Raw genomic sequence first — 26,947 nt, forward strand, 5'->3', positions numbered from 1 at the left:
ACATTTCGATCTACCGAGAAAAGGTTCAAAAACATGCAAAAACTGCCGGCTACTGCTCTCCAACCAGTAAGTATTGTTTGAACTTCAAAGCAACTTCAAATGATTCATTATCGTTCTTTTAAACGTTAGATAAATATGTGATGTACTTTGAATATAAATGTATGAGTTGAGAAACAGGGAACAATTTAACAATAAACAGAACTATAACTTTTTAGAAAATGATCAAAATACTATAGTCTAGAAATGCTTATACATATAAAATCACGTTTGACTACAAACGAAATATTGGACGTGGTGAACATATTTTTAAAACTGGAGTGGTTAAGGAATAGAAATATTACAGACAAACAGAGCGCATTTGTACCAGTTGCTCCCTTCTTTATACATATTAATTATAATTGGAGAGAACGTGAGTCCTTTAAACCCAAATCAATTTTGACTTAACTTTTACTGATCATGCCTAGCGCGATAACTTATCATGGCGATATTTTGGTAGTTTACGTAATGTTTGTTGCCCTTTTGTTTGGTGTTTGTTTCGCCTTGATCCTGATGAGTCTTAGGTTACAGTAATGGTCCCTAAAGTTTCCATCGTTTTAGTAAATGATGTTGATAAATATTTGTTGCAAAATTCCTTTGTAATAGTTAGATGACATGAAGTTAGTTCTTAATAATTAAGAATAGGCGGAGTGAGAGTAAGAATTCACTTCATGTCATCTTACTGACTTAGAATACAACCTCATTGGCTGATACATTGTCGACGCAAAATCTGACGCAGGGAAGTGTATCGGATGATTAGCAGTAGGCGGATCTTGAAACACGCGCGAAAGTTGAAATTCTTAATGATTAAAGCTACACTCTCACAGATTGAACGTTTGGACAATTTTTTTTTTAATTTTTTGTCTTGGTATAAGTCAATTTTTGCGAAGTCCATGGAAACCAGTTATATAAGACTGCTGACAGAAAATTCGATCGCAGATTTTTATATGTAAGTTCAATATATGATGTTTTATATATTTTTCTTAAGCCGTTATTAACGGTTTGAGCCATAAAGCACTATTTTTCGAACGGAAATATGAAAATCTACGATCTCAGCTTTTGTCAGCAATCTTATATCACTGGTTTGCAGATATTTACGCAAAAAAATGCTCTTTCCGAGACAAAAAATAAAAAAAAGTTGTAAAAATGTTATATCTGTGAGAGTGCAGCTTTAATACTACTACTTAACGGTTGCCTGTCTGGAATCTCATTTTCTGAAAATGTAAGTTGTATTCTAACACCGGATACATTTATGAAGAAATATTATTATATAATATTATCGTACAAAAGAATGTGCGACAACAGTCGGCCAAAAAGTAGTCATCTACATCCGGGCGTTTGATTTTTACCCAAGGTTAAAGTTGAGTTTATCTTCCATATGTGAAATATCCGTATATGGACCCATGTCCGAGTGAGATAAATTAACTTTGAGTGTGTGTTAAAAGATCATCGCATTAGTTATTATTGGAAAATAAAGAAATCCAAAGTAGGAAGCGTCGTCTCAAATATTTTCATACGTAAAATTGCGTTATTGCATTAAAGGCCTTGTTCAAAGTGTAATGAATTCCCAAACCGATCGTAAGCCGTTTCCGTAGCGATTCTTTAACCAGTTCAAGACTAAATCAGAACAAAAACTGTTTGCCTTCGTAGAGCAAGTGTCATATCCGACTTCAAATAGGCTATGGATTAAAATGTAATAAATTGTCTTGGTCTTCACCCGGGTACCAGAGTTACCTCTATCAACTATGGCTGAATTTATCGGGGATACGAGGATGCCATTCGAAACACCTCTGCCATTTTCCATCGAAAAAACTTCGGATGTGTATGGACTGTTTACTATGTCAGAAATCTTTACATTTAACTACGCTGCTAGTAAATCGCGTAGTATTTTCAATTTAGTAATTAAACTTTGACTTTTTTCTCGGGAATCAAAATTATTTATGCAATAACACATGTCCCTGGCAATCTATTCAAACTTACTTATACACAACACATTAAAACACTTCAATTGATAAATAATATTTATTGGGGGGGATTAGCAAAAGGTATCGTCTGCATAGACGTGGTGCACATATCAATGACTTTAAAAATATATATCGAATTTGTCGATTTCTTCCTTATTTCTTATATGTTTTTTTATGCCCCCGAAGGTGGGCATATTAAAATCGCACCGTCCGTCCGTCCGTCCGTCCGTCCGGCTCTGTAACTTTCCCTTGTATGGACAGATTTTAAAATAACTTGCCACATGTGTTCCACATACCAAGACGACGAGTGGCATGCAAGACTAGTGTCCCTATCTCAAAGGTCAAGGTCACACTTAGTGTTTATTCACAATGGAGTGCTGCATATAAGGACATAGAGTATAGGTTGTCGTGTCCGGGCTGTAACTTTCTCTTGTATGGACAGATTTTAAAATAACTTGCCAAATGTGTTCCACATACCAAGACGACGTGTCGCGTGCAAGACCCGTGTCCCTATCTCAAAGGTCAAGGTCACACTTAGTGTTTATTCACCATAGAGTGCTGCATATAAGCATAGAGTATAGGTGGTCGTGTCCGGGCTGTTACTTTCTCTTGTATGGACAGATTTTAAAATAACTTGCCACATGTGTACCACATACCAAGATGACGTGTCGCGTGCAAGACCCGTGTCCCTACCTCAAAGGTCAAGGTCACAGTGTTTATTCACAATGGAGTGCTGCATACAAGGACATAGGGTATAGGTTGTCGTGTCCGGGCTGTAACTTTCCCTTGTATGGACAGATTTTAAAATAACTTGCTACATGTGTTCCACATACGAAGATGACGTGTCCTGTGCAAGACCCATGTCCCTACCTCTAAAGTGAAAGTGTTTATTCACAAGGGAATTCTGAATATAAGGACATAACAGTGTAGGTTGTCAAGTATGGGTGGTATTTTTTTATGTTCAGAGGAAATTTAAAATAACTAGCCATATGTATTTGACACATAAAGGCAAGATCAGCTTTTCATGTACTGACCTTGTTCGTAGGTCAATGTCACATTCGGGGCATTCGTCACATACTGTGACAGCTCTTGTTTTATTCTTCAAACTCTTATATGGCATCGCCCTGGAATAACATTTCAGCAGCGTTGTGGTATATATATTGATAATGTTTGATGGTAACAATCGGCAAGAGATGTCCTCGCATTCTCAATCCGCTGATGTCATTGAACAATACAATCAAACAATAACTATAAGCGAATGGTTTAGTAAAGATAAGCGTCAAGTAACGTTCAATAAATTAGGCATCTAAATCCAAAAGTTAATAACGCATCAGCTGATAAGACAAGTAAGCAGGATTTTGTCTATTGTCGCATTCAAATATTCATGTGTTTCCATAATCCCTTAAATATTTCATTCGTAGGTTTATCTATGCGTTGGTACAAATTTAAAACGTCAACTGGTGAAATGTGTTTTCTGGGGTCAACCATTCATTTTAATTAAAAACAGACCTATTTTTGGCGTATTTGTATTCACTCATAATAATTTAAGCAAAATGTTGACAAAAAGAAGAGTTGAAATTGCTTTAACTTTTTTGATTCTCTTTGTTTCTTTGTCCATGGGATTTTACCTAATTTCGGATTGTAAGTATAAAACAGTTCATAATATTTTAACTTGAAAGTATAGCGGACTTTTAATGTGACATTTGTGTGTTTGATACAAATATATCAAAAGGAGTCTGGAAACCATGCCTTGCATAAACAGGCTGCTGTTTTTTAATTAGAAAACCTTCTTTAAATTCAAAACAACTGCCATAAAACAGTGCTGTAGAAAACCCAAAATATAACACGAACTTCCAAAATCATACGTTACTGCCTCATTGTCTACTAAGGATATATAATTTTGGCTATATTCAAACGTTATTTGGCCCCAAAATCGGATCGGATGGAAATACGCCCCAAAGCTCACATACCCTATAACTGTTTTCGGTTCCGGATGCATGCCAGCGCCATCTTTAAACCAACCTTGTTGTTTTACTGCTTTGTTTTTAGACTATATGGACGACAGTTGGGCGGCGTCATTAGGGCAGGTGTGTGGGAAGACGGCTAAGGACGATTCACTTTATTTGAACTCGCATCTGAATCATCTCAAGATCGTGGACTATTCTGACAATATCCAGTGCACGACACAACTGGATGCGGGAAGACAACATGACGCGAGGTAAGGGAAACTTAGTCACATTCGGAACTCCTCGGCCATTGTCTATCGAAAACAAGCTCGGATGTATATGGGCGATTTACAATGTCAGAAAACTGTACACTTTAACTACGTTGCAAGTAGATCGTGTAGTAATTTCAATTTAGAAGTTAATCAAAATGACTTAACTCTTGGAAATCGTTATTATGTTTGCAATAAAACACTTTTCTTGCAATAACTTACTTAAATACACTTCCTATAATCATTATAATGAATAACATAATTTAAAATTGTACGAACTACTTCTACTGGTGTACCGGCATACATCCGAGGTTGATTTCGATAGAAAATGGCCGAGAAGTTCCGAATGTCAGCGACAGAATTGTAGTCCCCCTAGGGTCTAATGATTAAAACTTGCGCAGACAATACCATTTCTATGCAAAGAACATATGACATAAACACATATTAAAACAAACTCCGGATAGCGAATCCTTCCCTTGCAGAACAATTATGATTGTCAACTCGCATATCATGTGACGATGACCACATTCATGTGACGTCATTCAAATCGTTAAATTTACTTCATTTGAAATAACATTTTATTTCATACTTTAAGAATAAAAAAAATTCAGGGAACTTTTATAATATATTACATACATATATGCATAAAAAGTTAAAAACAAACATAGCTGACACCCAGCGTTTTTTTTGTACGCAGTGTCAGAAAACTTCTGCGCTCGTCAAGGCGATGATAATTGCTTCGAAGATTGATGTTGAAACACAAGTTTGAATATTTAATAATGTTATGAACGAAAATTATTTTAAACAGTTTTAAAGGAACAATATATTATACAGTATAGTTGTTTAAAATTGTGTAATTGACTAGTCTGGTATATACATTACCGTAACGTTTATATAAAAAATAGTAAAACAGAAACCTAGGTAAAGAACAACTATTAATTTCGTTTAATAACAATTAGGTACAAGATTGAGATCAAACGTTTTGACCTGGAATACACACATAACTGCACGGGCGACTATCTGGAGATCTATAACACCAACCTTGCAAACATCAGTTCAACGGTACCAGATGGAAGGTTTTGTGGGGATAAAGGACTCCTACCGAAAACGAGCTGGATTGCGAGCAGCCAGTACGTTGTTTTCAAGTTCAGGACGGATTACAATGTGGGAAAGAATGGTTTTAGGATTCTGGCAACTAGAACAATTCCTGGTAAAGTGTTTATTGTTTCATTCTTGGTATAAGTTCTGCAAAATCATTTTTTAAGTAAATAAATAAGACATGTACACATACATTTAGTGCACAGTTGTATTTTTGTTCTAACTGCGGCTAAAATTATTTTTGAAAAAGTAATTCCGAGACGTTTCAAAACATTCATATTATTCATATGAATAAAAAAAATAAATATGAATACTTTCTCCAATAAAAAAGCACCATGTCCTGAGGACTACTTTCATTGTCGAGCGGAGAATCGATGCATTGACCATCGTCTAAATTGTGATGGTACCCCACACTGTGATGACGAAGAAGACGAAACGGATTGCTCGTGTATGTATGAGACCATTGTATAATTCTTGCCTTTTTGTGGTATACAGCTCCTGGATATATCCCATCAGATTGTTGATAAAAATAATAATTTTTCACGGTCTAATTCAAATTCTAGAAATAAACGTGTTGTTGATAACATTTTGTACGTTCGCTCATTAGCTTGTTTAAATGCATTTAGTCGAAGCATTGATTAATATTATGATTAGTTAATTTTGAAACGGATTTTATTTGCTATAAGCAACTAATTATCACTATGATTCACTTCATATTTCAGTTTGGGAGAAGATCATAGGCGCCGTTTTTGCGCTAGGCGTTTCTGGCATAGTCGGTATTGTTTTTATCTGCATTGTTGGCTGTACGGGAATTGGCGTGGGAATATGTGTATGTACATGCTGTCGGAAACGATGCGCGCGCATATGTTGCAAAACACGTGATAACAAGGTGGGACACAACTTGAATGGAACTGAAACTCTGACCATTGATGACGTAAGTGTCACGTGTAGATTGTATCTATTGTATATATGACCTTTGAAAAACGATGACCTAATAAATAAGCCAAACCATCAATAGAAGCTTTTGTTACTTTCTTACATTCACAATATTTACCATTAAAAATAGAACATTGGAACATCTACACAATAATTCAAACACATTACTTACAGGAAAGGGCGAGCCAAACTCCGAATTCACCGACCCAAAAGTCCATTAAAACGTTGGGACCTACGCCGTCCTGCAAGTCTGAATCCTTGCCCATGCAAGACCTTCCCCCAACAACCAACTCGGGGAATGGACGCGCAGGTGCCAAGCAGAGTCTCGGGGGTGGGATGGGCGGTGAAAATGGGAGCAGGGACAGTCCGTCTATCCCCATGGTTGATTAAATGGATTTCTGACTTTGTCACAACTTCGTGATACGTGTCATGAACGTTTTTTTTATCGTTAAGAGGATATGTGAATGTCATCGTTGGGTTTTCAAGCATTATGTCTACATGTAATATTTCAAATATCTTATATTATTTCTTCGTACAGAAGACAATTTTTTATTTGTGTAGATTTGCAAACAAACACACCATATAATGTTGTTTCTTTCATCGAACAAGTAAAACAAACTTATAAAGGGCAATCAATTCAATACCTGTAAACAGTTTGTGTATTATATGAAACATGAATATCAAAGTAATCATTCTAACACGATAAAGCTATATGGCAAATATGTAAGCTCTGGAGGCTTGGTGATTCCATATTGTTTTAGCATTTATAACATCAAAGATGTATGTGTAGCGAAATAATAAATAATCAAACAAATAACATACTTTGTCAACGACAAAATGGAAATTAGGTAATTTCACAACTGGATACATGTTAAATAAACATCAAATAATAATAAACTGAAATAACACACTTAATTGTTTTTTTCGTCCTGATCATCAAACAATTAACTTTCAGATTTTCAAACTTATGTTGATGGATTTTATTTGTATCGTCAACTTAGCCTTCTTGTGGGTCGAAGTCGTTAATGTCCAAAATGATGATGGCAATGCTCCGTATGCGTTCTGTGAAGAAGGTACCCGTCCCAAAGATTGTTAAACACATCTATTAAGTTATTAGATGAAATCCATTAAAATTAAAATGATTATGAATGGGCAGTGTGAGCGTAGCGAACGAGTACTTTTTAATAATTAAGATTTAAATTCAGGTCATCTTACTGACCTAGAATGCAACCTCAATGGCTGATACATTGTCAACGCAAAATCGGGTAAAAGTAAGTGTGTGAGTGGCAGTAGGCGGAACTATTACACACGCAAAAGTTGAAATTCTTAATGATTAAGCATATTACTTAATGATTGCCTATCTGTAATTTCATTGGCTGAAAATAAAGGTTGTTTTCTAAATAATGTTGATGATGTCAATTGGACCTTTACAAACTATAATACCAAACTAAGCAACATTAAATGAACAAAACATACAACATTTTGCGAAAGTTCAATTTGTGTCATGAACAAGTCAATACATATTTACATATTCACAAGTGGAATTATCCAATGGTCTTCATCCAGTTTCCAAATCCAGTAACGTTGACTTCATCTCCATCGTTTATGCTATTTTCTATTAAACCAACGCTTCCCATACGATATAGTAATTTTTTGAATTTAGCGCAAATTGTGTTTTTCCCATTAGCAACAAAATCTGAACATATGTAGTTAAAACTCATGTCTTGATTCTGAATATTAGACTCTGTCCCAAAAGGCGAATTGTTAAAGTAAAAAGTGTGCGTTGAAAATCGTTATGAAAAAACACTAGTTTTTTGTAGAATATGCTCATTGCTCGATTTGTAGCAGTTTTACAAAACAAAATAGATTTGACGTTTTGATTAACCTCAAGTCTCGAGCTCAGACACAAGAAGTTGGTGAACTTGGGCCCTTGTATTGCAATGCATCATGTAATTTATACTTGTTTGCCCATTCATAAAGATTCACTTTCACTTTTACTTGTCCCCATACAAAGGGGGTGGAGCCGAGGGTTTTACAGGTGTCCGCAGCGGGGCCAAAGTGTAAGGAGGTGGTGGTTCCCCGCCCTTAAGCTGCTGGTGTGGTTGATGTTGCCTATTTTGTGTGTGCCATTCGTCGCTTTGCCGATGTTGCTGTTGTTGTTGTTGTTGTTGAAGTTTCTTTTGTAGAATTATCTGTTCTTTAAGTAATCGGTTTTGTTCCTGCAAACTAAGCATGTCTGTTTCTGATTGGCTAGTCCTGGGTAACGTAGGAATTGAATGTACGCTTGTTCTCTCAGTGCCTTGACTAGACGGTGATGGCCCAACAACATTGTCATCGATGAAAGTACGCCTTCTTCTTTTGCTGCTTCTTTTTCCGGTATCTAATCCAAACTCGTGTCCATAACAACAATAAAGACAAATACTCCCGATTGATGCAATAATGGTGATAATACAAGCAATCAAGGTTATGACTGCAATTGTTTTGTTTGCAACAACGGGGTCTCCTTCATATGCCGAATCGGCGATGCCACCAACGGAGGCGAATACAATTCCAACAAAGCATCCAAATACCAGAAACAATGACAACGCCCATTGGGCCCCGAGCTGAAGAGAGACAAAACGACTGATCAAAGTATCGCAAGAAGAGAATTTAAACAGAACGAAACGAAACAACGCAGTTACAACATCTTGCATGGTCCTGTTAATTGACACTCAAAAACCTCGTTTTAATTTTACAGTCAAGACATATGGAATAGACAAAATACATGGGATTACTTTTTGTTCTTTAGGATACATGTTTATGTTAAATCTTACCACATGTTTCATAGCGCTGCTCTCCGATGAGTTTGAAGACCCGCATTTTGATATCAGTATACTTGCAAGAGACATAATCAGCGCCTGAAACGAAAAACAACAACAACACCTTACAAGCATCATTGATATGTAGTTCTAGATGCATCAGTTTCTTTTAATGGATATTTATTTAAACATAAAGTTGAACATATCAAAGCATTTAGCGGAAATTCAGTACTCGCTATAATACTGATTTATATTCATTATCCAGTTATTTTGTTTCAGTCTCCAGACATGCCTTGCATTTTAATATATTTCCTTAACTAATGTAAATTACTTAAAATTTATTAAACATCCGCAGTATATTTTGAAGCTTGGACAACAAATAGATAATATTCATATCATTATATCAGGGTAAATCACGGAAAATGCTTTTGATGACAAAAATCGTTCAATTAATGACTGGCAATTTCCGGTCGAAGCTCGATAGTCTCCGCTAGTGATGACGTCAATAATCCCCATCAATTTTGTTGTGTAAATTACATTTTAAGTCGTTTTGCTGCGCATACGTCTTGTGCTTAGGCTTAAACATGGCATATGTACATACGCCATGGATTAAAGGTATCCTATGGACAAATACGTGCATTGGGGATACCACGTGACCCCATTTTATTTCAATATCGGGCGTAACGTCGTCGAAAATTATGTGTAGACCTAATATTATTTACAAATGGTTAAATATACCTGCAGTCATTAAGGCCGTCGATCACTAACTAAGTAAATGTTCATTTTAAATCAAAATTCTTTAAACGTTTCATGAATACACAGAGGGCAGGTTTATGTAAGACACACACACACACACACGCACGCGCACACGCACACGCACACACACACACACACACACACACACCTTCGTTGATTGAATCATTAATATTATCGAAGTGTCTTAAATGTATATAAATATCACAAAAAAAATCAAATATAACTTAGTTGGCATGTACTGTACCAGGAATAAATAATATTACCTGTATAACTAAGTGTTCATGTATAGCATGTACTTTTATGGCTTAACAACTTATATTGATTTTCACTGGTGCAAAACACTTTTAAGCTTGACTTAACAATTGAAGCTAGTAAGTAGGTAGATCAATGGAACTAAGTAGTTATACAGTATACATGACCATAGGCAGCTGGTTGGATTCAATGTACCGTTTTTCCCCCAGCATTAACAAAATATTTTAACGAAATCTGTGTTTTGATATGATACTGTTGATGATTTTTTTCATTGATGCACTTGTGGGAATGATAATGAATTTAATTAATAAATGCAATAATACGATGTAGTCATGATTATATTTTAGGTGTTTAATTGATCAACTAATTCTATTTTTTTAAGTATTTGGGAACTCATGTACCTAGAAAATGTGACCATTTGAGTTCATTTAAGGAATCAATTGCGAGGTTGATGTCATTATCGGGGTATGAACGCAAATGGGCTGGTCAAAGTGTGTGGAGTCCGAAAGACTCCATGCGTACTTGCGTTCATATCCCTGATAATGACATCAAACCCGCAATTCATTACGTACATTTAAACCAATAGTTCTTTATTTCATTGAAGAATTGTTGAAACAATACTTCATTTCATTTAAGAAAACCTTTCCGTAATCCTTTCTTACACATTCTGTAAATGGAAAGACCCGACTGTAACCGGAAACAGTTTATCCAATTGCGTCACAATAACACGGGAAAATATCGACCACTTGAAATCACGTTTAGACGCAAAATTGAAACACTTATGACAACAATACATTTAACATATCATAAATTAACACTTTCTAAAATGTTGATTTATATTTTACGGGACGTGCTGAGACAATACAAACAATAACAAGTTGAACAATTTTCATGTATATTGGTAATGCGATAAATTGCGATCCGAACATAGCCGAAGATGTTGCGTTCATCGGATGATAACCGCAATTTGCCAAAATGCAGTTCAATAAAGGAATGGAAGTTGAGGTGTTAATATTTATTACTTGAGAGAAAGTCTTACTTATTGAAGTTGTGTAAGCTGTTTTATTTGATGATAGTATTATGTTATCTGCCGTAGGCAGATTTCAAATTGAAAGCACTACCAGAGGTTCTGTGTAAATGCTAGTCGTAATCCATAACTCAACGTTCACAAGGTTGGCTTATGAATTTATACAAAAGTTTGATAACATTGTTTTTTCTAAAATAAAATAGTTTATAAAAATGGCATTTAAACAATAATACCATGTAACTTTGTACTACTTTATCTAAGGATTTAAGTTTAAAATAAGGAAAGGGAAGTAATTTTGCTAAAAAACACCTCGTGTTGTTTAACGCTGAATAAATCCCCGAAAACTGTTCAGGCACGCACATTGATGATTAAGTTGAGTTGAGTTGTGTTTTTGCAAATAAAAATATAAATATATGCACAGTACAGATCAATGGTTTATGGTTATAGCGACCTATTTATTTTTTAACCATGCGTAATGCTTAAGCTTAACTTATGCTTAATGCTTTACTTGTGCATAATATTTAAGCTTAACTTATGCTTAATGCTTTACTTATGCATAATATAATTGCACACCTTTTTTTACATTGGATACCTCAGGCCATAAATGAATTTAGTAAAAATATTATTCGTGGGCATTCAACATGTACTGTACAGTATAGTGTAAACCAGTTCAGTTTATTTTACTTGCCCGAGGTGCGTGCATTTAACATGCACATGCCTACCAGAGGTAATTTATATAATACAGTAGAGAGATTTAAGGAGTAGTTATTCAAAAGTGTATCTACCGAGGCAGACTTCAAATTAATAGCACTACTAGAAATTCTAAGTAGTTGCTAGGCGTATAACCATAACTCTGGCTCAACCTCATTCGGTAATGATTTTATAAGTAAGTTTATAACATAATTTTTTCCTAAAGGTGATAAATATTTAAAAAAATCAATAAATAACAAAAATAACAAATGCCAATCTTTTACAAATAAAAGTAGAAAAGTAAAAATTAAAAGGGAGATAATCTAACACCAAAAAAAATAAATAACCCAAAACTATAAAATGGTAGGGTTTCTTTGAAAACTGTTGACAAAAATATGATTTTACTGGTTTTTACCTGTCCTATCAGCCACATGTACCTTATACATGAAACCTCAAGCGACGTCTAACAGTTCTACAGTAAATGACATTTGTTTAGGCAAAGTTTCATTCACTAACCACGTCAAACCCGCTAAGGGAGTTCTATTACTTCTGGGCACTCTCACAATCTGACAGTCACCCGTCTTCCCCCAGACAAAATTCTTCTACTATGTGGTGCATTTTCCCTTGCACTACTAGCTCATTACAAATTTGCTCACTGTGTGACATTTACACCAGTTCGACCTATTTGCAATATCCCAGCAATATTTCTTTGAGAAAGTCCATCATTTGATAAGGATATTTAATACTGTACAATTTTCTTTTGCTCAGGTCATGTCTTTCCTTTTGGCAGAATTTTTTTGTTGCAGAAGATTTTTGTTTTAAGAGCATTTTCTGTTTCAAAACAGGTTTAAGAACAATAAATGATGCCATTGAAGACATAACAATGATTTAATTAAGCACAAAAGAAAATAGCAAAAAGAGAGATAACTCTAAAAATTGACCACCAAAAACAAGTAAGTAGTCATCTCCCTTTACAGGCAGCCATTTTGATGACTCGCTTATGGTCAGCTACTGTCTGAAACTTTTGTTAATGATGGTTTTCAATGAATGTAGCGTATGCAAATTTGATTGTGGGGGCAAAACTGATTTATCTTGAATAAAAGCTTTGAGATTTATATAAATGCATACAACGCATAGGATGAGCGAGGTATCATACTGCATAACGATATTATTATTACGCGAAGACTGTTGAGTGTTGACCCTGTTCTTAAACACACCGATAATAATATCACAAACTCAGAATTTTGGCCAAAACATATTGCATATTCAGAATTAATCTATCTCTAACGTTTTGTTAAATATTTCTACATACTTGTACTCTGTAAGAAATACCCTTTCAAATAAGCCTAAATTTATACGGATTTACCAGGCATTACAATTAAACAGTATGGCCAACAGCTCGCCGACATGACAAACCGGCATCCAATCGTATAAAACCTTTACTAGATGTCCAATATGGCCATATTTTGGCTACTTTGCACATATACATTATTTTATTGTCAATGGATGATAATGTACATACATGTAGACATTTCAAAGTTAAGCAGCTTGTCATAGAACTGGAACTTTTAACAGTGTGTGCAGTATGCTTGAGCGCGCGGCGCCCAAATAAAATTGTTCAGTGAGTATATCTGATTCAAACCGTTTGCTTAATGAGAAGGGAGGAGTCTGAGCGCGTAAGCATTTTAGGAGTGAGTACAGCCTGTTTGCCGCTCAGACATTATTAAGTAAAGACAGGCTATACCCTTTTGGGGTTCAATCATTAAAAAAGTTCCAAATATAACTATAGTCAAGCGCAATATTCCTTTAATGCCCTATGCTAGAGGATCATTAGATGCGTATTATACTGATCACAATACATACCAATGGGCCGGCTGAGAATCCACCTACATAATAAGGGATAGTGTCAACTTTGTTGTATATCAAGGCTCCCAGCAAACCACATATGAGAAGAATGATGCCCAGAACAGCCATCACACCTGCCAGGTACCCGTGCCTCCTGCGAGCTCTTTCAATGCCTGTCAGAACAAAATGAATGAACGTTATAACGTTGATTGTTTAACGCATTATTGCTATTATGAGCACGGTGTGTTTTGTCATATGCTTTCGTTTGGATGTTTTTCTCTTTGTTTTAACGTCGCCTTATTTTCCTGTAATTTCATTTATGACCATTTGTACCGTTCGATTTGTCTCGATGAGAACTCTTTAGTGGTGTACAGGTTTGTTTATGTGAAGTGTATGAATGATAAGTTATAAAATTCCCAAAGCATCTCAACTCGACAGTTTCAATTGAACTGTTAACACTGTGTATTTGATTTTCTTAAAACCTGAACAAACGAATGATATGCTGTGTTATCGACACAATTAAATCAAGCCATATTAGGGTTTTGTCTACAGGTCATGTCTATGTAGTTTCTATTGTACACCCCTGTAAGTAATATAATATCAAAGTTACTACTCGACACCATGGTTGGTATTTAATATGAAACTTCAGTCAATCTTATGGTCATACATCATTGACTCCATTCACCGCATATGTCGGTTATCTATATCGAGCAATCCGATTAGCTTCATCGTTCTTAAATCGAGTTAAGACCAGTATTGAATACCAACCAATATCTAGGCATATAATAAACGGATAAATTGTTTGATTCCGTGTAAAATTGCAATTTATTTCACCTCCTGATCATCAAACTAAGGCAAATGTTTCGCTTGTGGCTACCCCACCCGTGAAATATAACCTTTGATGTTTACTGGGTGAACTCTACAGAAGGGAACTGTTTGTTACAGTGTTATATCATAATAATACTTCACCGAGTGAGCACCAACGTATGAATCACAAGTTGCGTAGCCATTATCGAATTATTTATTATTTTGGTATTCACGATGCGAACTATATTGCGATCTTATACGCGGAATAAAACATTTGTTTTCCTTTCCTTTTTTTAGCCTGAAAATGGTAATAAAATACTTTTTTATTGCTTTTTAGTAGAAACTCGGGCCAAATTGTATTCGCACACAACGTCATTACGAAAATGACGTCGTTGATAATGTGTCCCAGCCCTGTGCGAGCTGGTGTTAGTTTTGGCTGACAGAACGGGCTAATATTTCATAAACAGTGATCAAGCAACGCTAAATCTCCGTAAACCACCGGAATGCATATAATAAATTGCGATCTCTTCACAATGTTTACAATGGTTTATATCAGTCAGATACAAGTACAACAACAACAACACATTCTCTATTGCGCATATTATAACCTGTAGTTTCCATTCGCGAAGATAGCAGTAATTCCTCTCAATAATCACATGCTGTTATATTGAATGAAATAGATTCACACAATAAGAAATGCCTCATGTCCGTCCATGCTTCTTATGATCAATATACTACGTCGAAAACAATTATTAGTTAACTTAAAGTCATATCTTTAAATCAGATCTACAATAGATCTGCAATACTCCAATAATCGTCATACATTCGTAGAGTGCGTCGATCGGGGGAATTCCAACATTGTATCATAGCCTGTATATAGAAGTTCTATAAAAAGACGTTCGAACGCAAATATATTAAACTTCCTAGATGTTCTTATGGTAAACAACAATCATATGATGTTAGGAATTGTTTGCAGTATTCTTTATAAAAAAATGTAATTTCTATATATATATATATATATATATATATATATATATTACTTACATTACCAATTTTAATATTATTTGTCATTTAAAAGGATAAACAAGGGAAATTTGTCACTCATTTATCACATGTAAAGGTTATCATACATCTGTAAACCAAATTGCGTTCAGGGTCAAAACTTTTACCAGTCGCAGCATGCCATGCAAGTAAGTTTTTATAAATGAGCGATTATTATTAACAATACGCTCAATAGAATCGGTTTGCGGATGCCAAGACCGTTCGAGAGGTCATTCTGTCATCCTTAGGGGGATGATGGACGAGATATGTCCGTTCGTGTGTGTCCCAGTGCCCACGGCCTGTTCGCATATACGAGTATAGAGTCCGCTTTCTGTTCACTTAAATGTATTTATGTTTTATTGAAACTCTTGAGAGGTGAACACGTACAAAAAGTTTTTTCAAAACAACACACTTAAACATTATCTAGATCTAGTCACACTGTATACGTAAATAATCTCAACTTTATAAACTTCACTTAGACTTGAACATGGCCTACATGAGTGTAGCAAGATGAACGCAAATGTATAACTATCTCATAAACTGTCCACTAATACTTACAATGTTTCCAACGTAATAAATGCACATTATGCATTAATCCTGCAACATAAATGTCAATACAGAGCAAAAAAAACTTAAAAGGGCTTCATTTAAAGTCAATACAGGATGACAAGAACTCATATATTAGTCTATCTAGCCATAATAATTCAGTTCAACTTTCCACAATTATATACTGCCATCACATACAATGAGATTTGACAAAATTCAGAAGTTCCCTATAGTGTGAGTAGAATCACTGTAGATAGTCGATTAATTAACATTTAAAGGGGCTGTACTCCGTAAGATGAAATAACGAAAAAAATAATAATAATTCTAAAACTGACATACACTTGGTATCGATGTGTACAATGCATTGAAACTTACTAACTGAAGTACCACATAGTTTATAATTAATTTATTTTTCACAGTTTTTATTGTATGTTTCCATTAAAAGATTACTAGGTATGCCTACCTAGTAGAATTCATTCCTTATGCGTGAATGGCTAGTCGAGGTTATCACGTGATATTAACAGGTAAGGGATATAGCTGAAATATTCCAACCGTTAGAAGTAAGCATTCGTGACACAACACCGAATTGCAATGTTGGCGACCCCACTTCGAACCCGGACTCCGGCTCGATTTTTTTACATTTTTGGTATGGGTTTTTTACAATTTTAAAATCAAAAAGTAAAACATTTTATTAAATAATTGTCCTGAGATTCGGTATAGAAAAACAACATTTTGGTGCCAATCTGGTGTACAGTCCTTTTAAGAACCAAAACTAAAAATGTTAAAAAAAATCATTTTTTAATTTAGTTTTGAGGTTCAATATTTAGCAACAATAATTCACATATCCGTTGCAACACGTGAAGCTGTAATTAGGAGTTGAGCAAATTTTACATAAGAATATTTTATCAGATTTCCAATAAAAAAGCTTTTACATTTACCCGGAAATGTCTTAATACAAAATGAACATGTTTATGTCTTAAGTCTTTGTGGTGATTGCAGCATTTAAAAAAAAAAAAGATATTTGCATTTTTGTTAATAGGAAATGAATGGCATCCACTATTTTTCATTAGTTGTATTGAATTACTTCTTGTTTGAAAAGATATCACCAAGAACTCTCAAGACATTTTAGATATGATTAGGTAGTCTGGTGCATTTTGACACAAAAACAAAGTTACAGTGTCGAAAGACTTTTCCGAAAATATGTGAATGCCTGTTATCCAAAATCTGATAAAATCTTTTTTAAAAAGTTGATAAACTCCCTACTACCCTAAAACATGTCACCAAGAATGTATGTTTTACTCCCGAAAAATATCGTTCCTCAAAACTAAATAAAACATGAAATTTTGTAACGTTTATTTTTTTTATCTGTTCCACCCACTTTTGCACTGTGGAAGGCCCTTAAATCAACACCATATAAAACCTGACTATGGCTACAGTCAAACCTATTTAGTTCAAATAACAGCCTGATCATAGGCTTCACTAAGTCCAATTTAGTTCCGAACAGGCTCCACTCCAGTTGATCTATGCCTAGATTATTTCCAGTTTCAATGAAGCCTAACAATTCCTACTATTAATCCCATTTGGCTCCAAATAAACTTCACATGAGCTATGCATGTGCCTCCCTAAAATTAAGTCTGAGTTGGACTTCAGTATGCAACCTTTAGTTCTATATTAATCTCCATATTAATCTCCATATAGACTATGCCTGTCTTGCTTCAAATGCAGTCTGCTGTAGACTACAGTTTGGTCCATTTAGTTCGGAATATACTTCGTATAGTTTATGCCTGTCTTGTTTCCAATAAAGTTTTATTTTGAATACAGTTTGGCCAATTGAGTTCAAAGAATGCATTGAACTGCACCTAAATGAATACCCTTTTAAACTTTAAATGTGAGGATAGTATTGCAATAAATCTCAGCAGATATTTAGTAAAATGTGTCATAATATTTTTATATATTAATTTCATTGTTTTTGACCAGACACGCTTAGTGATTATTTGAAAAACTGTAACACATTTTAGCATTATTTATTTAAAAATCTACAGAAACAAGTCAGTAGTCGAAAGTTCAAACTTAAAGGACCTCAGCCGATACTGGAGGTTGAAAACAACCCAAACATAAAATGTTTCCGACGGCAGAGAATCATAAACGATTGCCGCCTCAAACACATTCAGCAGCTAAATTACAGAAAGCGCATTTTTGTTTTTTTAGCATGAACAAATGATGAAAATTCTCTTTTAAAACGTAATTCTTTCTTCATCTTAACAATGAGTTGTCTTTTTCGTATGCTACAAAATAGAAATATACAATTTATATTTGATTGCGCGCAGTTCAGCACAATCTTCAGAGAATGGGTGACGTTAGACGCGCAACGTGATATTTGTAATTACTATGCTCTGTCGATGCATGACGTTTATCGAAGAAATGGGGAAAGTCACACCCGATAATGAAGCAACAAGTTGCTGTGTCACATAATATGGAAAGAAATGTTCCGCACTGTTTCAGAATCATCGAAAATTGTTTTAATTTCGATTTTGGGTGTTATCTTGATCTTTAATCAATATATTTTCCTTTTGTCTGTAATATGCTTTTGTGTTAGGTTGAGTTTGTACTGCATAAAAAATATAAATAAATGTGAAACCCCTTGTTCGTCCGTTTTAAATACCCCATCCCCCTACGCCCCCAGGTGATGCGTTAAAACCTTGAAATGTGTAAATGATACTCAAGAAATTATACTTATATTATATGGTCTTCAGTCCCCACCACAATGTTACAAGCATTAGTTAGGATGTTTATCTGCAATAGGCAGACTTCAAATCGCAGCACTACCAGAGATACTGCGGATGTGCTATTCGTAATCGATAACTCAACGAATATAGTTAAGCTGTATTGATATATGCATGTTTTATAACAATTTTTCTGTTTAAAGAGAATTAAATAACAATAAAAATACAATAAAACAATAAAAAAGTAGGAAATTTATACTCTAACAATTAATAAAAAACGTATAAAAATCAAAGGGAGGTAATATTACAAAGGGATATAATTTTACTATAAAACTAACTATTACGCTATTGCAGTTATACGTTTACAAGTATGCAAACATGCGTACACTGTAGTAGAAAACGTCAGGGTTTATTTAGCTAAGTGTGGGCTAAATTTCTTGTCATTTTTTTTTTTAATTTTGCATTGTTGAGCTTTACCATTTAATGCACCTAGATTTATCGAATGTTATGGAGAAAGGGGGTATACATTTGCTTAAATTGTGTTTTAGAAATCTATAAAAGAATCTTATAAAACATAGGAAAGGACATACAAGAAGTTAATCCATATGCAGTTACCTAAGTGTTATCTTGAATCCTATGACATCAATGATATATGTTGGTTCAACATTAGCCGGTTTTAAAAAGGAGTTAGTCTCCTAACGTTGGTAATGTCTGACGACCCCAGATCCTAAATATCCTTTACACATTCCAAGGTTTTAACGTCACCGTAAACAAACAATTGCTCTTCATTGGGTGCAGAAGGTCGTTAATAAAAAAATATCGCTGAAACATATAGAAAACAGTGTTAATACTCACCAAATCGAGGACGTTTTTCAGCCCAAACAATGAACCAGGAAACCTGGACGCACCTGACATTACTGCCATTGTTATTGTGCCTCACGTTTTTAATGTCAAAACTCTCGTCTAAGTAATTTCTACTCCGATTTATTTCAGGCAATAAGTAACCTCTATGTGGTTTTGGCCTATAATTATGATAAATCGTTTATCTTAATGGTCAAACAGACAACAAAGTTTTGTTCTCGTTCGTCAAACAGAAATAATGGCTTGTATGTATTGGGCACTTGGCTGATTTATAAGAGATTTTATTGCGGAATGGTATACAATAGGGATGTTCAAATTGGGTGGAGTCGACTCCATCAGCTTTTTGAACTGCGCCATGGGATACCATTACCCAATAAAATGCAAAATGATTAATTTTAACACCAATATTTACATAAATATAATATTAATATGTTCATTGCTGCTAAAACTATTATTCAAGAGAAATTTCTCTTTTTTCTCTTCCTTTCGTTGTTCTAAACGTTGGGTAAATTCGAACAGCTAAGGTAACCTTAATATATATGGGTCTAATTTCTATATTTTAAAATATACTTATATAATATCAACATATTATTACTGTATAACAGTCAGACAGATTCAACTGGAGTTATGAAAAATAACAAAAACAAGAAAAACCTGCTAAGTTTTCTTTATACAATGTATTTCGCGAAAATATGCAATTTTGGCATTTGTGAGTCACGAGTTGTCAAATTGGAGAGAAAGTCGAGTATATTTACTTGTTGAAAGTGTTGTTGATGGAGCAGTTGGTGTTAACACCATGTTGGAATACAGTGTTGGACAAATCAGCAAGGGCATTTTCATTTCTTTGGAAGTTAACATCGAATGAAACGAAGTGGGATAACGTGTTTTGCAATGAGAACTTTCACGGAAGTCGAACCAGACTACACGAGAAACCTTGAACTGAGCTCTTTCTTCTGGACGTTGCTGGGTGCTCTACAATATGTTCTTGGTTTATTTCCTTGATTTCATGTTTTACTGAATTGTCAGATGCTTTAAATTAATCAAATGTGAATTCCAAATTTGAAATAAGTCGTCATCATTGTCAATTATTATTTCTTCAAATGTTCGATCCATCATGAAATCAAAATCTTTAATAAAATCAATACAATTATCGTTGCTCATTTCGTCTTACTGCAGTCTTCAGTTTTGCAGGCTGCTAATATCTTTACTATGATTTTATTGAAAAAAGTAGTTCCATATAGTAAAAATGCCCCACCCAATAGTATTAATGACAGGACAGAAGTATCGAACAAAAGTACGAATAATGTGAAATTGATAAACAACAACCATCGTTAAGGAATTAGCGGTATTAAATGTAAATATCAGAGCTGAATAGCATTTGATCCCCGTGCATTCAAAGTTATTTTCCTGCCGATTTATAGTTAAGAGACTTACAGACATCGGAATACATGCTAATAATGTAGATATGAGCGTAAATATGCAATTGATTTTCTCGCTTCTGAAGCTGGCTTAAATATTATACAAGTAAACAGGAAAGTTATTCCAATTTTTTTTAGTTTGATTTCTAAAAGTTATATTAAATATGTTGTTTCTTACCTAAATCGATCTGATTACGTCGATTAATGTACCATTTAAGACATTTTTTCGACATTTCTAGTAAATAATAGAACTTCATTGAAAAATAAAAGTAAAAAATGTTTTATATAACATTAAAAGGTATCATAATATATATGCGTATGATTTGCTTTGATGAGTTTTAAAGCAATAAAACGCCGAGATCAATATTTATCGACGCTTGAAACAATTTTAAAGAATCTTCCAAACGTCCAGGGATACAATGTGGGATTATTTTTCGGACGAATAAACCGTTGACATCCGCTTACTAAAACTCTTTAAAAATTGTTTAAAGCACCTAGCCGATACAGACGATCGAATGAGACATATCGCTGTCAGACTATTTTCCAGCGTTGTCAGTGACACAAATATTTAGATTTATAACATTTTTGTCAAGGTGGATAGCAAAAATTCGATTTGGCAAGACCGAGTTATGAACAACCAACAACAAACAATGCATTAATACTACTACTGCTATAAAGTTCTTCGTCTGTAATTATACCTAAGTCATAACCTGTAATTAACATTCATACTCATATTCCCGTTTATTAATCACACGCCACGCTGTAGTATTTCATATTTTGGATTCATAAAATCAAGACAAACATTAAGTCATTGTATTGTGTAATTGGTATAATCAATAAAAATTTGGAAGGGTTTATCTGTCTTCCATTTTCTATTGAATGGAAGGTAGTTTCGCAATTAAGTAATTCATTGACATTTGAAGCCGTGTTCGTTCAAACTGCCTCGATGTTTTGGTAAATGAAATGTTTTTCATTTTGACACATACTTCCAGTACCAGGCGCGTAGCTGCCTATACGCGAGTACGCGGTTTAATCCACATGATTTTGACAGATTTATAAAAAAAATGCAGCCAAAGTTACAGTATTCTTACTTGACTATAGATGCTAATACAGACATATGGACATTGGACACTTAATTATACAGTTCAGTGGCAAAAAGGACATACAATTAGACTTCCGTTAGACAATCTGAATGTTATTAACATAATCGTGGCTTACATGTACTTATTTGCTATTTTAGATCTGCCGAGTAAAGGGTTTATTTGATGTTTTACTAGCCTAACACTTTTCAGTTTCCAGTTCCTAATAAAGCACATCAGAACACCCAGAATGCGACAGAATGTACCATTGTTTTCATAAATTTCTTCAAATTTGAAAAGTAACGGTTATATTACAGAAGCATCTTAAGTTAAAATGTTACCTTTTCCTTAAACTCAACAATTTCCTTAAGTTATTTATTTCATTCGAAGAAAGTGTTATGCTAATAGTATATTCTGCAATTAAAATATGGACACTGAAGATTTTAAAAATGAAAACTCCATTTTAAAGAACTAGTTTTTTTTTAATATTACAATTCTAAATTTTACACTTAAGTTAAAATATGTTAAAAAGATCTTAAGATACTTGTGAAATACGGACCAAAAACAATTAGTTTTAATGAGCACCTCTTCTTCAAATATATTGTGCTACTTATATAATTGACCGTCCACAACAGGTACAACTGCAAATACTTTAATACAGCGCAATTCCTTCCAGGTTAAGACACACTTGTGTATGGACACGTATACACACTTGTGTGCGGACACGTTTACACACTTGTGTGCGGACACGTTTACACACTTGTGTGCGGACACGTATACACACTTGTGTGCGGACACGTTTACACACTTGTGTGCGGACACGTTTACACACTTGTGTGCGGACACGTATACACACTTGTGTGCGGACACGTATACACACTTGTGTGCGGACACGTTTACACACTTGTGTGCGGACACGTATACACACTTGTGTGCGGACACGTTTACACACTTGTGTGAGGACACGTTTACACACGTGTGTGCGGACACGTATACACACTTGTGTGCGGACACGTTTACACACGTGTGTGCGGACACGTATACACACTTATGTACGGACACGTATACACACTTATGTATATCCACACACTTGTGTATGGACACGTATAAACACTTATGTATGGACACGTATACATACTTGTGTATGGACACGAATACACACTTGTGTATGGACACGAATACACACTTGTGTATGGACACGAATACAGACTTGTGTATGTACAAGTATACACATTTGTGTACGGACATGAATACACACTTGTGTATGGACACGTATACATACTTGTGTATGGACACGAATACACACTTGTGTATGGACACGTATACACACTTGTGTATGGACAAGTATACACATTGGTGTACGGACATGAATACACACTTGTGTATGGACACGTATACACACTTGTGTATGGACAAGTATACACATTTGTGTACGGACATGAATACACACTTGTGTATGGACACGTATACACACTTGTGTATGGACAAGTATACACATTTGTGTACGGACATGAATACACACTTGTGTATGGACACGTATACATACTTGTGTATGGACACGAATACACACTTGTGTATGGACAAGTATACACACTTGTGTACGGACAATAATACACACTTGTGTGCGGACACGTATACACACTTGTATGTGGACACACATACCACTCGTGTGCGGACACGTATACACACTTGTGTGTGGACACGTAAACCACTTGTGTGCGGACACGTATACACACTTGTGTAAAGACACGTATACACACTTGTGTAAAGATACGTATACACGCTTGTGAACGGAAACGTATTCACACTTGTATATGGACATGTATACACATGCCCCGTAACGAATGCCAGATAAGAAATATTTTCTTTGATGCTAATGAAAATATGGACATAGTGTAAAAGTGTGGACCATATATCGTTTAATTGCTTGATGGAAAAGGGAACGTATGGTTCCATTAGAACTCAACGGCAATAAGCAAAAATAACACATACTTCTATTGTTCTCTAAATTATATCAACAAAGCATCTTTATTAATTAGTTAAACAAAGCATTGTCATAAAGCAGTTTTGTGTTGCAGTTATGCTGTGCCACCCATATTGCTTTGCAATCAGCAATTCATGTCGGTTTCTACCTGCTAATTGTTAACTGTGGCTGAAAATTGGAAAGCATTAATTCTAAACCATGAGCCGATTTTCTTAAAAGCTTACAAAGGGTCGATTGATTTATACTCGAACTACTTCCTCATCGGCAAAGCTGCCTAATTATTAACCAATGATCTTCGTATAGTGCATCTGATGAAAATGTCAGTCCTAAAAAATCCAATTATGTGCAGGATCTCCGTAATGAACTGGAAGCCATCAATGAAACCGCACGGGGGTTCCTGAAGAAAAAAAAAACAGAATATCAAAAGAGACACTATGACATTACAACCAGAAAGAGATCTTTCAAAGGTTGTAAGGTCATTGTTTTACCGATTAGCTTGCAAAATGGAATGTACTTTCCGATAAGCTTGCAAAAGGAAGGTACTTACCAATTAGCTTTCAAAAAGGAAGGTACTTACCAATTAGCTTGCAAAAGCAAGGTTCTTACCGATTAGCTTGCATGAGAAAGGCAATTACCGCTTTGCTTGCATAAGGAAGGCACTTACCGCTTTGCTTGCATAATAAAGGCACTTACCGCTTTGCTTGCATAAAGAAGGCACTTACCGCTTTGCTTGCATAAGGAAGGCACTTACCGAACAGCTTACATAAGGAAGGTACTCACCGCTTTGCTTGCATGAGGAAGGCACTAACCGCCTTGCTTGCATAAGAAAATTTCTTACCGATAAGGTTGCATAATAAAGGCACTTACCGCTTTGCTTGCATAAAGAAGGCACTTACCGCTTTGCTTGCATAAGAAAGTTTCTTACCGATAAGGTTGCATAATAAAGGCACTTACCGCTTTGCTTGCATAAAGAAGGCACTTACCGCTTTGCTTGCATAAGGAAGGCACTTACCGAAAAGCTTGCATAAGGAAGGTACTTACCGAAAAGCTTGCATAAGGAAGGTACTTACCGCTTTGCTTGCATGAGGAAGGCACTTACCGCTTCGGTTGCATAAGGAAGGCACTTACCGAAAAGTTTGCATAATGAAGGCACTTACCGATAAGCTTGCATAAGGAAGGTACTTACCGCTTTGCTTGCATGAGGAAGGCACTTACCGCTTTGGTTGCATAAGGAAGGCACTTACCGAAAAGTTTGCATAATGAAGGCACTTACCGATAAGCTTGCATAAGGAAGGCACTTACTGCTTTGCTTGCATAAAGAAGGCACTAACCGCCTTGCTTGCATAAGGAAAGTACTTACCGATAAGCTTGCATAAGGAAGGTACTTACTGCATTGCTTGCATGAGGAAGGCACTTACCGCTTATCTTGCATAGGGAAGGTTTTTACCGATAAGCTTGCAAGAGGAAGGCACTAACCGCTTTGCTTGCATAAGGAAGGCACTTACCGCTTTGCTTAAATAAGGAAGGCACTTACCGCTTTGCTTGCATAAGGAAGGTACTTACCGATAAGCTTGCACAAGGAAGGTACTTACCGCTTTGCTTGCATGAGGAAGGCACTTACCGCTTATCTTGCATAAGGAAGGTTCTTACCGATAAGCTTGCATAAGGAAGGCACCTACCGATTTGCTTGCATAAGGAAGGCACTTACCGCTTTGCTTGCATAAAGAAAGCACTTACCGCTTTGCTTGCAAAAGGAATGTACTTTCCGCTTTGCTTGCAAACGGAAGGTGCTTACCGAAAAGCTTGCATAAGGAAGACACTTATCGAAAAGCTTGCATAAGGAAGGCACTGACCGAAAAGCTTGCATAAGGAATGCACTTACCGAAAAGCTTGCATAAGGAAGGCACTTACCGCTTAGCTTGCATAAGGAAGGCACTTACCGCTTTGCTTGCATAAGGAATGCACTTACCAAAAAGCTTGCATAAGGAAGGCACTTACCGCTTAGCTTGCATAAGGAAGGCACTTACCGCTTAGCTTGCATAAGGAAGGCACTTACCGCTTAGCTTGCATAAGGAAGGCACTTACCGATAAGCTTGCATACAATGTTATATTATTATTCTCGAAGAAAAAAACCCATCCTATAACAAGTAGGTTTCATTACGAAATATAGTCAAACATTTTGAAATCGTTCTATTGGCTATGAACTATGACATAGTGTCACGGGCTAAACAAACCGTCCACAGATTCATACCAGACTTATATACGTGACTTAAATCAGAAATGGGACGAATAAATGTTACTAACAATAAAAAGGAAGAAAAAGTGGCTTTTTGCATTTTTTTGAAATAAAACTGCCTCTTGAAGGCTTAAGGGACACTTGTGTATAATATTTATGATTCTTTACGGGAAACCAATAAAATTTTATTGTAACACTATCCTCATTAAGTTAACATTTGGACGCCATTTTGCCGCGCTTTTATGTTCAGTGTTTACCTGTAATGTTATATTTGTTATTGAAGTATAGGTTATAAACGGTTGGATAGCCTTTTATCAACCGAAACGCAAATGATCATATACAAGGAAGTTTGGATATCATGTTATTTACCCGGTTTCACAATTTGTGCAATGAGCTGTTGATGTTATTTAATTAGTCCGGATATTCATAGACATGTTATCATAGGATATATGAATGATGTAAGTTTTGATACATTTTTTGCTTGAATCTAATTCCCATATTGCTTTTGAAAATTAAAATAACCCGTAACTTTGTATGTTTAAAAATAAAAGAGAGTTAAATGACATAGATGTATTCACTTGAGTTAATAAATTTGCCCTTTACGTAGCATATTTACGAATATGCTTTAATTCAAA

The 26,947-nt window shown here is 35.2% G+C and overlaps 3 protein-coding genes across 6 annotated transcripts in view; 2 read left to right on the plus strand and 1 right to left on the minus strand.

Annotated features, from left to right (window-relative positions):
• Nucleotides 1-3,553: 3,553 nt before the first annotated feature.
• On the plus strand, nt 3,554-6,639 carry LOC128243974 (uncharacterized). Its single transcript, XM_052961993.1, has 6 exons — nt 3,554-3,641; nt 4,050-4,218; nt 5,175-5,425; nt 5,645-5,761; nt 6,036-6,247; nt 6,424-6,639. Exons 1-6 carry the CDS (start codon nt 3,554-3,556, stop codon nt 6,637-6,639), a joined length of 1,053 nt encoding a protein of 350 aa, XP_052817953.1.
• Nucleotides 6,640-6,894: 255 nt separating this feature from the next.
• LOC128242237 (uncharacterized) lies at nt 6,895-15,255 on the minus strand. Its single transcript, XM_052959323.1, has 4 exons — nt 15,033-15,255; nt 13,636-13,790; nt 9,063-9,146; nt 6,895-8,852 (listed from the first exon to the last, which is right to left on the minus strand). The coding sequence occupies exons 1-4, from the start codon at nt 15,043-15,045 to the stop codon at nt 8,244-8,246; spliced, it is 861 nt and encodes a 286-aa protein (XP_052815283.1). The 5' UTR covers nt 15,046-15,255; the 3' UTR covers nt 6,895-8,243.
• An 11,089-nt stretch (nt 15,256-26,344) lies between these two features.
• The window catches only part of LOC128243239 (low-density lipoprotein receptor-related protein 4-like), a 29,471-nt gene continuing 28,868 nt past the window's right edge, over nt 26,345-26,947 (plus strand). For all 4 annotated transcript variants that reach the window (XM_052960857.1, XM_052960861.1, XM_052960859.1 and 1 more), the window contains exon 1: nt 26,345-26,770. The gene's annotated coding sequence lies outside the window, so the exon portion shown is untranslated. The remainder of the gene's footprint in view (nt 26,771-26,947) is intronic.

The sequence above is a fragment of the Mya arenaria genome, chromosome 8, assembly GCF_026914265.1.
Source record: "Mya arenaria isolate MELC-2E11 chromosome 8, ASM2691426v1".
Taxonomy (NCBI): Eukaryota; Metazoa; Mollusca; class Bivalvia; order Myida; family Myidae; genus Mya; species Mya arenaria.

What these genes read in the sequence shown, in the direction of transcription:
- LOC128242237 (XM_052959323.1), bottom strand. An exon ending in GATTCTCAGCCGGCCCATTG is followed by an intron (nt 9,147 to 13,635) that starts GTATGTATTGTG and finishes TTTTCGTTTCAG; the next exon opens with GCGCTGATTATGTCTCTTGC. An exon ending in GCAGCGCTATGAAACATGTG is followed by an intron (nt 8,853 to 9,062) that starts GTAAGATTTAAC and finishes GTCTCTCTTCAG; the next exon opens with CTCGGGGCCCAATGGGCGTT.
- LOC128243974 (XM_052961993.1), top strand. Translation starts at nt 3,554, where the DNA reads ATGTTGACAAAAAGAAGAGTTGAAATTGCTTTAACTTTTTTGATTCTC. An exon ending in ATTTTACCTAATTTCGGATT is followed by an intron (nt 3,642 to 4,049) that starts GTAAGTATAAAA and finishes CTTTGTTTTTAG; the next exon opens with ACTATATGGACGACAGTTGG. An exon ending in GGCAACTAGAACAATTCCTG is followed by an intron (nt 5,426 to 5,644) that starts GTAAAGTGTTTA and finishes CCAATAAAAAAG; the next exon opens with CACCATGTCCTGAGGACTAC.